The sequence below is a fragment of the Anolis sagrei genome, chromosome 3 (assembly GCF_037176765.1).
Source record: "Anolis sagrei isolate rAnoSag1 chromosome 3, rAnoSag1.mat, whole genome shotgun sequence".
In the NCBI taxonomy this organism is placed as follows: Eukaryota; Metazoa; Chordata; class Lepidosauria; order Squamata; family Dactyloidae; genus Anolis; species Anolis sagrei.
The window spans coordinates 273,240,111-273,257,859 of NC_090023.1; the positions used below are offsets into that span (position 1 = coordinate 273,240,111).

At 46.6% G+C, this 17,749-nt stretch overlaps 1 protein-coding gene across 1 annotated transcript in view; it reads right to left on the reverse strand.

The window, feature by feature from the left end:
* LOC132769774 (probable cation-transporting ATPase 13A4) overlaps positions 1 to 17,749 on the reverse strand; it is a 72,525-nt gene that overhangs the window by 48,492 nt on the left and 6,284 nt on the right. Inside the window, exons 4-10 of the mRNA XM_067466291.1 lie at positions 16,864 to 16,934; positions 16,137 to 16,217; positions 13,471 to 13,540; positions 11,010 to 11,144; positions 7,294 to 7,366; positions 5,510 to 5,641; positions 1,178 to 1,351 (exon numbers count right to left, since the gene is read on the reverse strand). Coding sequence (XP_067322392.1) covers positions 1,178 to 1,351; positions 5,510 to 5,641; positions 7,294 to 7,366; positions 11,010 to 11,144; positions 13,471 to 13,540; positions 16,137 to 16,217; positions 16,864 to 16,934 — 736 coding nt within the window. The remainder of the gene's footprint in view (positions 1 to 1,177; positions 1,352 to 5,509; positions 5,642 to 7,293; positions 7,367 to 11,009; positions 11,145 to 13,470; positions 13,541 to 16,136; positions 16,218 to 16,863; positions 16,935 to 17,749) is intronic.

Consider the following 17,749-nt stretch of genomic DNA (forward strand, 5'->3'; position numbering starts at 1 on the left):
GGAGCAGGAGGAGGAGGAGGAGGAGGAGAAACACGCACTGGCAGATTATGTGAAAGGCAGTCAAGAACCAACATCGATGGACGTCAATAGTAGTTAACTGCTTCAAGTGCAAAAGAGAAAGAGGGAATACCATCAAAACACAATCCAGGGCAGAAGAGAAAACTGGCCAAAAAAGGCTCTCTCTCCATGGACAGTTTCTGGAGAAATTTGAGAGCCAAATTGACAAAGAGAAAACATGGCTGTGGCTCACAAATGGGACTCTGAAAAACAGAGTGCAGCCCAAGGACAAGCAATTAGAACCAATACCATCTGAGCCAGAATTGAAAAGTCAACAACAGATCCCAAGTGCAGACTCTGCAAGGAAGCAGGCGAAACAATAGTTCACATCCTCAGCTGCTGCAAGAAGATTGTGCAGACAGACTACAAGCAGAGGCACAACACCATTGCTCAGGTGATTCATTGGAACCTGTGCCACAAACACTATTTGCCTGCCACAAAGAACTGGTGGGATCACAAGCCAGAAGAAGTTACAGAAAATGAACACGTCAAACTCCTTTGGGACTTCCGAATTCAGACAGACAGTTTTGGAGCACAAGACTACTGACCTCACAATCATGTTAAAAAAACTATGGATTGTCGATGTTGCAATCCCAGCAGGATTGAAGAGAAACAACTGGAAAAGCTGACTTGATACGAGGATTTAAAGATCGAACTGCAAAGACTCTGGCACAAACCAGTCAAGGTGGTCCCAGTGGTGATCAGCACACTGGGTGCAGTGCCTCAAGACCTTGGCCTGCACTTAAACACAATCAGTGCTGACAAAATGACCACCTGCCAGCTGCAAAAGGCCACCTTACTGGGATCTGCACACATTATTCGCTGATACATCACAGAGACCTAGACACTTGGGAAGTGTCCGACGTGTGATCCAATACAAGAGCCAGCAGAGTGATCTTGTTTACTATGTACTCATCTTCTTGTGTTTTTAATAATAATAATAATAATAATAATAATAATAATAATAATACTTATGCTCCACTCAAAGATCGATAACCTGCATGTGAGCCCATCTAAAAGTACAAGTGGAGGTGGCCTGGGGTTGGAGGCTTCTGCTTGTCTGCTGGAGTCCCCAAATGCCCACCCTTCCTTGGCCCCAGAAGCCCACCCACCAACCTACCGGTCCTCAGGACGACAGCTCTGGCGGGTCCCTTCCCGACCCCCTTGGCTTGGATGAGCTCCGTCCCGCAGAAGAGCAGGTGCCGCCTCTGGTCCTCTGCACAACTCTCTGGCCACGGCCGGTGGTCCTTGGGGTCAAGGGGCAAGGCCGTCTTGGTCACCGGAATGCTTTCGCCTGGAAGAGATAAGGACGGGTTTTATTTATTTATTTATTATTCGAACTTCTATGCTGCCACTCCCCTGGGGCTCAGAGCAGCTTACAAGAACAGGCTAAAATCTAACACAATTTAAAACAATTTAGAAACTGAAATATCAAAAATCAAAGGCCTGTCGAAACTGGTATGTCTTCCATGCCCTGCGGAAAGCTAGTAAGTCCCACAAGGCACGGACTTCAAGTGGCAGAGTGTTCCAGAGTGATGGTGCCACTGCTGTGAAGGCTCTGCGCCTGGTTGCTGTTAGATGCAAGGTCTTGACACTGGGGACTTCCAATAGATCTTGGTCCTCAGAACAGAGGGATCTCTGGGGTTGGGAGGGGGTGAGGCGGTCCCACAGGTACATCGGCCCCAGACCATGCAAGGCCTTCAAGGTGAGTCCCATCCCTTTGAAAGAGATCCGGTGCTCAATTGGTAACCGATGCAGCTGCAGAAAGATTGGGGTGATGTGGCATCTCATCGGAATTCCCGCAAGAAGCCGAGCAGCTGCATTTTGTACCAACTTGAGCTCACCGACAGAGGAAGGCCAATGGAGAGGGCGTTACAGTAGTCCAGTCTTGAGATGACTGTGGCCTGGATCACCGTAGCTAGGTCGTGCCTGGACAGGGAGGGGGCCAGCCGTCTAGCCTGCCGCAGGTGGAAGAAGGCGGTTTTGCTCACGGCGGAGAGAGACCTGGGCCTCCATCGTCAGGACTCCCGGACTCTGGACCAATGATGACGGGTGTAGCACCTCGCCATCCAGGGTAGGCAGCTGGAGATCCCCACTGCCCGGTCGACCCAGCCATAGGATCTCCGTCTTTGCTGGATTCACCCTCAACCTGCTGCCACGCAGCCATCCAGTAACAGCCTCAAGGCATTGATGAAAATTATCGGGTACAGAGTCCGGTCGGCCTTCCATCTTCAACACAAGCTGAGTGTCATCAGCATACTGGTCACACTCAAGCCCAAAACCTCGAACCACCACAATCCAGACACTGAGCAGCCACAACAATCCATTTTGCACCACAACAATCCAGAGGCAGAGAGTAAGTAGTCTGAGAACTAGCAACTTGTGAAGAATTTCAAAATGGAAGAGGAATCCTTGGCGGCAGAGCCCCATAACCAGAACCCCCACCAGCGCATGGGGAAATGGCAGAAAGACCGCTCTGTAATTTATGCCTCTGTGGAATTAATGAGGCCCTTCAAATGTGCTCAGTAGGCATGTGCAATCCATGGCTCTAAAGTACTTACAAAACTAAAGTTCTGGTGGTGAAAACTACAGGGTGCTGGTGCTTTGCTTCTACAGAGTTGCTAAAGTTCTGGTGGTGAAAATTTCAGAACTCTAACAAAACTGGGTTGTTGTAGGTTTTTTCAGACTATATGGCCATGGTCTAGAGGCATTCTCTCCTGATGTTTCGTCTGCATCTATGGCAAGCATCCTCAGAGGTAGTCACCTCTACCTCACATCCTCACTACCTCTGAGGATGCTTGCCATAGATGCAGGCAAAACGTCAGGAGGGAATGCCTCTAGACCATGGCCATATAGCCCAAAAAAACCTACAACAACCCAGTGATTCTGGCCATGAAAGCCTTCGACAATACATCTAACAAAACTTTAAAAAATTCATTATAAATGGCAGTTCCTAATTGGTTCTGTCATAAAAATCATCAATAATGAAATAATAGTGAAATTTTGAAAGTTTTGTTAGAGTTCTGAAATTTTCACCACCAGAATTTCAGCTACACTGTAGAAGCAAAGCACCAACACCCCTAGTTTTCACCACCAGAATTTTAGTTTTGTAAGTGCTTTAGAAGCATGGATTGCACATGCCTAGTGGTCAGACTGTAGTGCCCAGCATTCTCCATCACTTGCTATACAGGCTGATAGGAGTTGTGTTGGAGCATGCAAGAAATCAGTGACTGTGTTTGTGTGTTAACTGTAAAACAAGCCACTCTAAACACCTTCGCAGAAGCATACGAGAAGCTCGGCCTGTCATTGAACATCGAGAAAACCAAAGTGCTCTTCCAGCAGTCACCAGCCAATCCCTCTCCAGTGCCAGAAATAAAGCTTAATGGTATAACATTAGAAAATGTGCACCATTTCCGCTCCCTTGGCAGCCACCTCTCCACCAAAGTCAACATCGACACCGAAATACAACGCTGCCTGAGCTCTGCGAGTGCAGCATTTTTCCGAATGAAGCAGAGAGTGTTTGAGGACCGGGGCATCCGTAGGGAGACCAAGGGGCTTGTCTATAAAGCCATTGTCCTCCCAACCCTGCTCTATGCCTGCGAAACGTGGACTGTCTATAGACGTCACATGCAATGGCTTCTCTGTGTAGTCTGACATGGTGGTTGTTGGTGTGGTCCAGCACTTCTGTGTTCTCAAATAATATGCTGTGTCCAGGTTGGTTCATCAGGTGCTCTGCAGGAGTCTCCCGTGTACCATGCAGCTGTGGACAAGTCTCCATAGGGACCACCAAACGCAGCATTGCCCAAACACGCATCAAGGAACATGGAAGGCACTGCAAACTACTCCAACCAGAGAAATCAGCCATAACAGAGCATCTGAGGAACCAACCTGGACACAGCATGTTATTTGAGAACACAGAAGTGCAGGACCACTCTCACAACCACCATGTCAGACTACACAGAGAAGCCATTGAAACCCACAAGAAGCATGGGGACAATTTCAACAGAAAGGAAGAAACCATGAAAATGAACAAAATCTGGCTACCAGCATTAAAAAAAACTCTAAAATTGCAACATCACAACAACAGAGGGGAAACAAACAGGCACATAAAATCACTCTCAACAAAAGATTCCCCCCAGGCACTTCCAAGCCATTGAATGCTAATCAAGACCTCACTACCTCTGAGGATGCTTGCCATAGATGCAGGCGAAACGTCAGGAGAGAAATTGCCTCCAGAACATGGCCATATAGCCCGGAAAAACCTATAACAACCCAGTGATTCCAGCCATGAAAGCCTTCGACAATACAGAAAACGGATTGTTGGAGGACAGGAAAAGAGATTGAAAAATGGGCTCAGCTAACCTTAAAAACTGGCATAGACACTGAGAATTGGGAAGCCCTGGCCCTTGAGCGCTCCAGTTGGAGGTCAGCTGTGACCAGCAGTGCTGCAAAATTTGAAGAGGCACGAATGGAAGGTGAACGAGAGAAACGTGTCAAGAGGAAGGCGTGTCAAACCAACCCCGACTGGGACCGCCTCCCACCTGGAAACCAATGCCCTCACTGCGGGAGAAGATGCAGAGCAAGAAGAGGGCTCCACAGCCACCTACGAACCCACCCCCAGGACACCGAACTTGGAGAACCATCATCCTCAGACTATGAGGGATCACCTAAGTAAGTAACTGTAAAATAAGATGCCTGAAGCTAATTGGCTGGAGTATGCCCGGGGAGATGGCTGAGCCTGGGACTTTTGGGTACTGTTACATTTTTCAGCCTTGAACTACGCAGCTGCTTGCAGAGAAGCATAGAGCAGCAGACAGAGAGACAGTTTGGAGTGTGACATTGCTTCATGAGCTGCTGGAGGAAGATTCTCCACATGGACAAAGAAAGACCATTTTAAATCTCTAATAAAAGGATATTACATGAGTAGATGCAACTGATCACATGATTGTAAATATGTTGTTTTGAATTATGAAGAGTAAACTACTTATTCTTTATTCTTCAACCGTGTGGTCTATTTTCATTTCTCTGGCAAGACAGTATGTGGACTGGTCAAACGTGAACTACGCATGATTTCCATTTTGTTCTTGTGGGTTTTTTCGGGCTATAGGGCCATGTTCTAGAGGCATTTCTCCTGACGTTTCGCCTGCATCTATGGCAAGCATCCTCAGAAGTGACCTCTGAGGATGCTTGCCATAGATGCAGGCAAAACGTCAGGAGAAATGCCTCTAGAACATGGCCATATAGCCCGAAAAAACCCACAAGAACTGAGTGATTCCAGCCATGAAAGCCTTCGACAATACATTGATTTTCATTTTGTCACAAGTTGCACTCCAGCAGCATCTGAGCAGGCTCACTTTGCCTGCCAAAAGAAGCATGGCAGCCCTGGATGGACACACACACACATGCAAGCACGCACTCCAAAAGGCATGGGAGTCCCCCATGCGCTCCTCACCGGTGAGCATGCCTTCGTTGACGGTGCACTGACCGCTGATGAGGATGGCATCGCAGGTCAAGAGGCTCCGGCCCGCTCCCAGCACCAGCAGGTCCCCCGGCACCAAGCCCCGCGAGTCCAGCTCCTGGGCGCCTGTTGAGCAGAAGGAAGCCAAGAACAACGAGATTGGACATACACACATACAGAATCTATGTCAGTGGTTCTCAACCTTCCTAATGTCATGACCCCTTAATACGCTTCCTCATGCGATGGTGACCCCCAACCATAACATTAGTTTCATTGCTACTTCATAACTGTCATTTTGCTCCTGTTATGAATCGTCATGTAAATATCTGATATGCAGGATGTATCTTCATTCACTGGACCAAATTTGGCACAAAGACCCAATACACTCAAATTTAAATTATGGTGGGATTGGGGGTGGGTATTGATTTTGTCCTGTGGGAGTTGTCGTTGTTGGGATTTATAGTTCACCTACAATCAAAGAGCATTCTGAACTCCACCAATGGTGGAATTGAATCAAACTTGGCACACAGAACTCCCACGACCAGGAGAAAATACTGGAAGGGTTTGGTGTGCACTGACCTTGAGTTTTGGGAGTTGTAGTTCACCTACATCCAGAGAGCACTGTAGACTCAAACAATGATGGATCTGGATCAAACTCTACATAAATACTCAATATGCCCAAATGTGAACACTGATGGAGTTTGGGGAAAATAAAATCTTGACATTTGGGAGTTGTAGTTGCTGGGATTTATAGTTCGCCTACAATCAAACAGCATTCTGAACTCCACCAACGATGAAATTGAATCAAACTTGGCACACAGAACTCCCATGACCAGGCGAAAATACTGGAAGGGTTTGGTGAGCATTGACCTTGAGTTTTGGGAGTTGTAGTTCACCTACATCCAGAGAGCACTGTAGACTCAAACAATGATGGATCTGGACCAAACTTGGCACAAATTCTCAATATGCCCAAATGTGAAGGGGATGTTCTCCTGACGTATTGCCTGTATCTGTGGCAAGCATCCTCAGAAGTAAACAGTCCTTCATGAGGACTAGAAACTTGTCAGGCTTCTTAAAAAGAAGGATTCCCAGGGCAGTGGTTTCCTTGGACTGAGCTAGACCAAGAAGCAATACCAATGATGGAATTGAACTAAACTTGGTACACGGTTCTCCCATAACCAACAGAAAATACTGGAAGGGTTTGATGGGCAGTGTCCTTCGGTTTTGGAGTTGTAGTTCACCTACATCCAGAAATCACTGTGGAATCAAACAATGATGGATCTGGACCAAACTTGGCACGAATTCTCAATATGCCCAAATGTAAACACTGGTGGAGTTTGGGGGAAATAGACCTTGACATTTGGGAGTTGTAGTTACTGGGATTTATAGTTAACCTACAATCAAAGAGCATTCTGAACTCCACCAACGATGGAATTGAATCAAACAAACTTCCCACACAGAACCCCTATGTGGGCCACAGCAACGCATGGCACGGGACGGCTAGTCTTCAATAAAAAAGGATTGTTTTCCTACTCAACGTGGGGTGTTTTAAAGTCAGAGTTTTTTCCTGTTCTGGAGTACAACAGGAACCATATTGCACTGCTGCAACTGTGCCATAAATCACACCTCTACTAAGTACCTTGTTGTTGCATTCTGCATGGTGGATACAACCCGAAATGTGCTCCCCATCCTCAGAAGACAAAGCCCTGAACAACAATGCTAATGATAAGAATGCCTCCTGCATCTTGAAAGCAGTCCTGGAAGACCTTTGTTCTCACCTGTCTCTTTGGCACAGACTGTGACCCGGACGCTGTTGTGGGATTCCACCAGGCGATGCAGCTTCACGGATTGCTGGGAAGAGGGAAAGAAAGGCAGGAGTCAGTGGGGCAAATGAGGCCCATCAGATGTTGGGGCACCAAGAAGAGCACCCCTACTCATCAAAGCATGCTTCTCCTGTGCAGTTATAACTATTCCATACTAATTTAGTGACCACTGTAACTACAGCCTAAGAAAGGCTATTAATGACTTAGATGAAGGGCTAGGAGGCAGGATCATCAAGTTTGCAGACGACACCAAATTGGGAGGGAGAGCCAAGACTCCAGAGGACAGGAGCAGGATTCACAACGATCTTGACAGATTAGAGAGATGATGGGCCAAAACTAACTCAATGAAGTTCAACAGGGACAAATGCAAGATACTCCACTTTGGCAGAAAAAACGAAATGCAAAGATACAGAATGGGGGACAAGGCCTGGCTCGAGAGCAGTACGTGGGAAAAAGATCTTGGAGTCCTCGTGGACAAGTTAAACATGAGCCAACAATGTGATGTGGCAGCAAAAAAAAAGCCAATGGGATTTTGGCCTGCATCAATAGGAGGATAGTGTCTAGATCTAGGGAAGTCATGCTCCCCATGCTCTATTCCACTTTGGTTAGACCACACCTGGAATATTGTGTCCAATTCTGGGCACAACATTCGAAGAGAGATGTTAACTCTAAGCTGGAATGTGTCCAGAGGAGGGCAACTAAAATGATCAAGGGTCTGGAGAACAAGCCCTATGAGGAGCGGCTTAAGGAGCTGGGCATGTTTAGCCGGAAGAAGAGAAGGCTGAGAGGAGATATGATAGCCATGTATCAATATGTGAGAGGAAGCCACAGGGAGGAGGAGGGAGCAAGCTTGTTTTCTGCTTCCCTGGAGACTAGGACGCAAGGGAACAATGGCTTCAAACTACAAGAGAGGAGATTCCATCTGAACATGAGGAAGAACTTCCTGACTGTGAGAGCCGTTCAGCAGTGGAACTCTCTGCCCCGGAGGGAGTGTGGTGGAGGCTCCTTCTTTGGAAGCTTTTAAACAGAGGCTGGATGGCCATCTGTCAGGGGTGATTTGAATGCAATATTCCTGCTTCTTGGCAGAATGGGGTTGGACTGGATGGCCCAGGAGGTCTCTTCCAACTCTTTGATTCTATGATTCTATGATTCTAAAGACTGTAGTTTGATGAGACCTCCATCGGCATTAGAAACAGAATCCTAGAGTTGGAAGGGATCTCTGAGGGCCATTAACAGGTTGCCATCCAGGTCCTGATTTAAAACTTCCAGAGAAGGAGACTCCACTAGACTCCTACCACTAGATTTGGAAGGGGGCCTCTGAGGCCATCCAATCCAACCCCCTTCTGTCAGGAAGACACCATCCAAGCCCTCCCAACAGATGGCCATCCAGCCCCAGAGAAGGTGATCCCACCACTCTTCCAGGACGCACCAGATTCCACTATCAAACAACTTTTACTTCCAGGAAGTTCTTCCTAATGTTGTGGTGGAATCTCTTGACCTGCAGTTTTCCTGGAATTAGGTCCCACCTTTTCCCCAACATGGGCCCAAAGCTGTTGCACATTTGCCATGGGGAACTCTCCGTTCCCTTACAAGAAAGACCCAAATGCAATCAGGGGTGAGGTCTTGGGGCTGAGCTCCATGATTGGTTGGATACTGAGGTTGAGAGGAGACCTGAGAGCCATGTTGAAAGAGGGAACAGGCCTTGTTTTCTGCTGTCCTGGAAACTGGGACTCAATGGATCACTGGGTTCAAATGACAGGAAAGGAGATGTCATCTAAACATTAGGGAGAACTTCCTAACTGTAAGAAGATTTGTTCAACAGGGGAACCCATTGCTTTGGAATTTGGTGGCAGCACCTTCTGTGGAGGCTTATAAGCAGACACTGGGTGACCATCTGATGTGCTCGGATCAATAATAATAATAATAATTATTATTATTATTATTATTATTATTATTATTATTATTTATATTCTGCCCTTCTCACCCCAAAGGAGATTCAGGGCGGATCACAAGGACACATATATGGCAAACATTCAACGCCATTTGTATAGACAGTACACAGACAGACAGAACAGAAGGAGGTGTTGTTTCGATGCCATGGACGGTTGGGCTCGAGTCCACAGGGGGTGCTGTCACTGCATCTTCTATGAGAAAAAGCCATCAGGACTCCTCATTCCAGCATTTTCCAATCTTCTTTTTCTTTATGGCATTGTAAAACACCTCCCCAACTTTTAGCGGTACCTAATTTCTCTAATTACAGCTAAAGCTGTTTTCGAACTGCTTAGGTAAAGAGTGAGCAGGGCTGACGGTTGGCCGCTCACACCGACCTGGGGCTTCAAACTTGCAACCTTTAGATTTTATAGTTGCTGATGGTTTAGCAGATGTGCTAAACCTCCGGCCTTTTCCCGCAAAGCAGAAGAGGTTGGACTACATGACTCTGGGGAATCTTCCAATTGGATGATTCTACAATTCTATAATATGTTCCATTGTAGTTTGACCTCCCTTTTCTAGAGATAGAGTGGGGCACACAAGTGGGCTAAGTCCCAAACCCTAGGCACATACATTCTCTGACAAAGGAGTGAGACATTTTCATCCAACATGGAATGCCTGCAAAAGCATGAAGGTTGGAGGAAAGTAGGGTCTCCTAAGACTCAACAAAATGAAGTTCAACAGGGACAAATGCAAGATACTCCACTTAGGCAGAATAAACGAAATGCAAAGATACAGAATGGGGGACAATGCCTGGCTTGAGAGCAGTACGTGTGAAAAAGATCTAGGAATCCTCGTGAACAACAAGTTGAACATGAGCCAGGAATGTGATATGGCGGCAAAAAAAGCCAATGGGATTTTGGCCTGCATCAAGAGGAGCCTAGTGTCTAGATCTAAGGAAGTAATGCTACCCCTCTATTCTGCTTTGGTTAGACCACATCTGGAATATTGTGTCCAATTCTGGGCACCACAATTCAAGAGAGATATTGACAAGCTGGAATGTGTCCAGAGGAGGGCGACTAAAATGATCAAAGGTCTGGAGAACAAGCCCTATGAGGAACGGCTTAAGGAGCTGGGCATGTTTAGCCTGAAGAAGAGAAGGCTGAGAGGAGATATGATAGCCATGTATAAATATGTGAGAGGAAGCCACAGGGAGGAGGAGGGAGAAAGCTTGTTTTCTGCTTCCCTGGAGACTGGGACGCGGAACAATGGCTTCAAACTACAAGAGAGGAGATTCCATCTGAACATGAGGAAGAACTTCCTGACTGTGAGAGCCGTTCAGCAGTGGAACTCTCTGCCCCGGAGTGTGGTGGAGGCTCCTTCTTTGGAAGCTTTGAAACGGAGGCTGGGTGGCCATCTGTCAGGGGTGCTTTGAATGCAATATTCCTGCTTCTTGGCAGAATGGGGTTAGACTGGATGGCCCAGGAGATCTCTTCCAACTCTTTGATTCTATGATTCTATGATTCATAGCTTAGGAGAGTTATTGTGCTGGACTACAACCCCCAGAATCCCCCTCTAGGCAACACAGGCAGTGTCTGGAAGTTGTAAATCTTTCTCCCTGACCCCCAAAGCTCTATCCTAGAGCTCTGAAGTCCAGAAGGAATCCTAATGTACCCTCAGACAGTCCTTCCTGGGGCCACACTGGAGGAGACTGGTGCTTGACCAGTGCTGGAGCCCCTCACCTTGCGAAGGTCGTAGACGGTGAGGGAAACGGAGAGGAGGGACATGAGGATGATGGCTACCGAGTACTCGATGTAGTCCTCTGAGAGCCACAGGCAGACGCTGAAGAGCTGGAAGATGTAGAAGGGGTTCAGGACCTTAGAGAGAGGGAGGGAGAGAAAGGCCCATTGGGGTTAGAGACCCATCACTCTGAGAATCATAGAATCATAGTGTTGCAGAATATACGTTACCCGAGATCATTAGAGTGCTTTTGGAGAAGGAAGAAGATGGAGAGACAGCATGTCTGATTTCCAGGCGTTTATTTCTATCTCTGCGGAGTATAGGGTGACCAGCTCAAATGACTGCCACAACTTTGAAGTCGCAATTGCTCCAGTTTTTATAGCATAAAACTACTTGTTTTACACATGCGCAGAAAGGATCTGACATTTACACAATACAATCATTAACAGGTGTTTCCATGTATAGTTGCCAAGGACATCTTTATCAGGTCTTGGCAGGCACGTTGTGACCCCAAACATCTGCTCGATTAGGTAACTTATCCCAACCTTCACCCATTACCCTAAGATGACTCTTATATGTTCAATTCCTTAAATCTCTAATTGAATTATAACTTTTATAAGCTTATAACATAAGATTTGATCAAGGCAATCTCCTCTAATCAATCCAGCCTTAATTATCTCATTATAACTTATTTCTTAGTACGAAAACCATGAAGGAATTTACTTAGATGAAATTCTTCTGAAATTGCCTGCTATTTACATTAAGTGGTCAGAGGATGGCGCTCTCTTACCATATGACCTTAGATGTTCCAAGTCTTGGATCGATATTATTGATTTCTTTGTCCTGCCAAACTTCTCTTGTTGACTTCATATCTATATAAACATCGGCTAGAGCAGTGGTTCTCAACCTTCCTAATGCCGTGACCCCTGAATACAGTCCCTCATGTTGTGGTGACCCCCAACCATAATATTGTTTTTGTTGCTAGTTCATAACAGTCATTTTCCTACAGTTATAAATCATAATGTAAATATCAGATATGCAAGATGCATTTTCATTCATTGGACCAAACTGGGCACAAATGCCCAATGGAACTACATGTAAATGCTAGTGGGGTTGGGAGAGGATTGATTTTGTAATTTGGGAGTTGTAGTTACTGGGATTTATAGTTCACCTATAATTAGAGAGCATTCAGAACTCCACCGGTGATGGATTTGAACCTAATTTGCCACACAGAACTCCCATGACCAACAGAAAACACTGGAAGGGTTTGGTGGGTATTGACCTTGAGTTTTGGAGTTGTAGTTCACCTATATCCAGAGAGCACTGTGGACTCATGCAATGGACTCATGCAGTGGATCTGGACCAAACTTGGCACAAATACTCAATATGCGCAAATGTAAACACCGGTGGAGCTTGGGGAAAATAGACCTTGACTTTTGGGAGTTGTAGTTGCTGGGATTTATAGTTCATTACAATCAAAAAACATTCTGAACTCCACCAATAGAATTGGCTCAAACTTCCCACATGAAATCCCCATGACCATCAGAAAATACTGTGTTTCTGATGGTCTTTGGCGACCCCTCTGACACCCCTTCGCGACCCCTTTCAGGGTCCCGACCCCCAGGTTGAGAAACACTGGGCTAGAGCAAACATGGCTAGAGCAACCTGACCCCAAGGTCCAGTGTCAATCAATATCACCTGTAAGTTTTTTCAAGTTTGCAAACTAACTCATCAGAAATGGTCTTTTCGGGAGCAGGTAGGAATCTTCTATTTTATTCCAAATTATTATGATTTCCCTTTATTATTTTATTTTCTCCTAACGGCTGCCACAATAGGGTTGGAAGAGACCCCAAGGGCCATCTAGTCCAACCCTTTCTGATATCAGGCAGGTAAAGCACAACCGAAGCCCTTCTGACAGATGGCCCCTTTAAAAGCCTCCAAGGAAGAAGCTTCCATTGGACTCCAAGGCAGAGAGTTCCACTCCTGAACAACTATACTGCAAATGCTTACTTTGTGTAATGGATTGAGCCGCCCCTGTCTGTGTAACCAATATGTAGCTATTTTAAAACCCAGTACTGGAGTCTGTGTGTCTACTTCTTTCTCTGAAAGTACCTGAGATACTTTGTCCCACTGAAAACAGATTAAAGAACATTTTAAGGTTCACAAATTGTTCAAGACAAACTCAAGAGTTTGCCAGCCCAGCAAAGCCCTTGGCAAGCTGGGCTTTAATTAAGAGATCCACTGAGAAAGATCCTCATTTGGAAACGTTCTGTCTCGACTGTGGGAGGCCTGGCCCAGGACTGAATGTTCTGCCTGGATGCTAAGGAGCTGATTGAGAACACAGCGCATGAACATGTGCACCACAAACACGCTGGAGCTGATGTGCATGTGATACTCAGCTTCATTCTTGAAGGACGAAAGAGACAATGGTTTGGGTTTCTGGCCACACCTAGGCAACAATACCTCTTTGAAGAGCAGCTTCCAAATCGGGGTGATCTCCACGTCAATGGTGTTTGACCCACAGATGGTCCTCCTGCAGAAGAACAAAGGAGATGAGACCCAGGCATGAGAGCTTAGAACCATATAATCACAGAGTTGGAAGGGACCCCCAGAGGTGACCCAGTCCAACCCTCTTCGGCCAGACAAGAAGACACCATCAAAGCCCTCCTGGGAGAGACTCTGGCTATTTCAGGTGAGGTCTGACCAACGCAAACAATTCCTTCCCTCAATCTATTCCTGTTGATCCAGCCTGGAATCCCATTTTTCTGCTGCTGTATCACACTGTTGACTCAATTCCATATGGTAGTCTCCTAAGACTCCATAGGTGGGTCCATAGGTGACTCCTAGATCTCTTTCTCATTGAAACATCCCTCATAGTCTGAGGATGATGGTCCTCCAAGTGTAGTGTCCTGGTGGTGGGTCCGTACATGACTGTGGAGCCCTATTCTTGACCTGCATCTTCTCCCACAGTGAGGGCATTGGTTTCCAGGTGGAAGGCAGTCCCAGTCAGGGTTGGCTTGATGCGCCTTCCTCTTGGCATGTTTCTCTCTTTCGCCCTCCATTCGTGCCTCTTCAAATTCTGCAGCACTGCTGGTCATAGCTGACCTCCAGCTGGAGTGCTCAAGGGCCAGGGCTTCCCAGTTCTCAGTGTCTACGCCAGAGTTTTTAAGGTTGGCTTTGAGCACGTCTTTGAATCTCTTCCTGTCCTCCAACATTCCGTTTTCCATTCTTGAGATCAGAATAGAGCAACTGCTTTGGGAGACGGTGGTCAGGCATCCGGACAATGTGGCCAGTCCAGTGGAGTTGATGGCGGAGGACCATCGCTTCAATGCTGGTGGTCTTTGCTGCTTCCAGCACGCTGGCATTTGTCCACTTGTCTTCCCAAGAGATTTGCAGGATTTTCAGAGGCAGCGCTGATGGAATCCTTCCAGGAGTTGAGTGTGACATCTGTAGACAGTCCACATTTTGCAGGCATATAGCAGGGTTGGGAGGACATGGACTTTATGAACGAGCACCTTGGTGTCTCTATGGATGCCCCGGTCCTCAAACACTCTCTGCTTCGTTCAGAAAAATGCTGCACTTGCAGAACTCAGGCGGTGCTGTATTTCAGTGTAAATGTTGACTTTTGTCAACCATATTTTCCATCTTAATCATCATGATGCTTCATCTTGTTGATGGGAAGCTTGTTGATGGGAAGCTTCCCACCGGAGTGGAAATCATCTATCGGACAGATGGCAAGCTATTCAACCTCAGCAGACTGAAAGCCAAAACCAAGGTTACAACAACATCTGTTATAGAACTCCTGTATGCTGATGACAACGTCATCTGTGTGCATTCAGAAGAAGACCTACAAGCCACTGTAAACACCTTTGCAGAAGCATATGAGAAGGTCAGCCTGTCATTGAACATCAAGATTTTCATTCGACATCAGGATTTTCAGAGGCAGTACAGATGGAATCGTTCCAGGAGTTGCATGTGACATCTGTAGACAGTCCACGTTTCGCAGATGTATAGCAGGGTTGGGAGGACAATGGCTTTGTAAACAAGCACCTTGGTCTCCCTACAGATGTCCCGGTCCTCAAACACTCTCAGGGAAACTATTATGAGTAGCAATACAGAACCAATCATAGGATCCTCAAGATCCCAAGGACCATCTAGTCCAACCTGCCACCATGTTAGAAAACACAACAAGACACCTCTAAAAGAGTGTCATAGAATCATAGAATCAAAGAGTTGGAAGAGACCTCATGGGCCATCATCCAGTCCAACCCCCTGCCAAGAAGCAGGAATATTGCATTCAAATCACCCCTGACAGATGGCCATCCAGCCTCTGTTTAAAAGCTTCCAAAGGGGCAGAGAGTTCCACTGCTGAACAGCTCTCACAGTCAGGAAGTTCTTCCTCATGTTCAGGTGGAATCTCCTTTCTTGTAGTTTGAAGCCATTGTTCCATTGCGTCCTAGTCTCTGGGGAAGCAGAAAGGAAGCTTGCTCCCTCCTCCTCCTCCCTGTGGCTTCCTCTCACATGTTTAAACATGGCTATCATATCCCCTCTCAGCCTTCTCCTCTTCAGGCTAAACATGCCCAGCTCCTTAAGCCGCTCCTCATAGGGCTTGTTCTCCAGACCCTTGATCATTTTAGTCGCCCTCCTCTGGACACATTCCAGCTTGTCAATATCTCTCCTCAATTGTGGTGCCCAGAATTGGACACATCTGGCCAAAGATGGAGAATTTGTTACCCTCTGGTGCAATCTAAGAATTTTTGTGCAGAAAACATGCCTTTGTGCAGAAAAATAAAATTTCCACGCAGAAAGCATACTTAACTCTGCAAAAACATGGGTTGTGTTTCCACAATCTAGTTGTATACCATCCATCTAAACCAACTGTTGAACTCTCCTCCCAGACTGCATCTACGCTGTAGAAATAGTGAAGTCTGATACCACTTTAACCGGCATGGCTAAGTCTATGGAACTGTGGGAGTTGGAGTTGGAGGAGGCATATTTAGCAGAGAAGGTTAGAATCCTTGCAAAACTACAACTCCAAGGATTCCATAGTATAGAGCCGTGGCCGTTTGAGTGGTGCCCAACCGTGAAGATGCACCCTGTAGCATCGATGCTACTCAGGGCTTGCCCACCTGAGGTCTTGCTCCTCCCTGTTCAGGCCGGCTCCGAACTTGGCATGGATCTCTGCGCAGGTGAGGCCTTCCTCAAGAGCCCTGAAACACAAGGAGACAGGTGATGGCGATTCCGTCCCTGAGCCAAGACCGTGTTTCTCTCAAGATTTTATTATTTATTTATTTCGAACACTTTTACCCCGCCCTTCTCAACCCCTGGGGGGGGACTCTGGGCGGCTTCCAATTGGCAACAATTCGATGCCGCATAATAAAATACAAAACAGCAATAATTATAACAGTTAAAAGCATAAAACATTAAAACAATAAACTTACAGTCCACTGAGCTATTACCAGTCTAGTGGTCATTTATCTAGCCGTATGCTAGGGTTGAGTACTCCGCTTAACTTATCCATAATCCTTTTCCAAGCCATTGTCAACATTGTCAATTGTCCTTTCTGCCTAATTCCCCAAAGGCCTGGTCCCACATCCATGTTTTTACCTTCTTTCTAAAGGTGAGGAAGGATGACGATGACCTAATTTCCCCGGGAAGTGAATTCTACAAGTGAGGGGGCCACCACTGAGAAGGCCCTGTTTGAGAAAGAAGTGGGGCCAAGAGCAGAGCCTCCCCAGAAGATCTTAAACTCCGAGGTGGGACGTAGAAGGAGGTACGTTCAGACAGGTACGCTGCTGTAAAGGGCTTTATAGGTCAAAACCAGCATCCGGTTGTGTCCGGAGGCGCGAGACTCACCCGACCTTCAGGAACCGCTTTGCAGAAGCATCCCAGGCATAGCAGACCTTCTGGACGCGGAGGCAGCGCACCTGCAAAGTCAAGAAGAAGATGATGCCAAGCCATTTGCAACCTGGCCGGAAATCACTCTTTCAGACAAAGACCAGAACATTTTTCAAATTTTGTTACATAATTTATTTCGATGTTGGACATCCAGATCATAGAATCATTGAGTTGGAAGAGACTCGTAGGCCATCCAGTCCAACCCCATTTGGCCAAGAAGCAGGAAAATCACATTCAAAGCACCCCCCACAGATGACCATCCAGCCTCTGTTTAAAAGCCTCCAAAGAAGGAGCCTCAACCACACTTTGGGGCAAAGAGTTCCACTGCTGAACAGCTCTCAGAGTCAGGAAGTTATTCCTAATGTTCAGATGGAATCTCCTCTCCTGTAGCTTGAAACCATTGTTCCATTTAGGGACAATAGAGAGGGCCTTCTCGGTGGTGGCCCCCCGCCTCTGGAACGCCCTTCCAAGAGAAATAAGAGAGGCCCCCTCCCTCCCCTCCTTTCGTAAGAGCTTGAAGACCTGGTGGTTTCAACAAGCCTTTGAAAATGACCAGTTCTAACTCAGCCCCACACATTATCGAATGCGGCCTTATTCTTCCTACCAATTACCCAGATCACTTCCTCTAATTGGCCCCGGAATGAACAGCCACAGACCCCTCCCTCATATTATTGTTGCCTGCCATAGCATTGCAATTTATTCCTGGGGACCCTAGAATTTTTGGGCTTGCACAAATCTTGGCCCGGCCTTTTAAATTTTTAATAGCCTCGAACAGGCAGGATTACTTTTAATGTATGTGTGTTATGGTGACAATTTTTATGCTTCTATTGTTTTGCTAATCTTA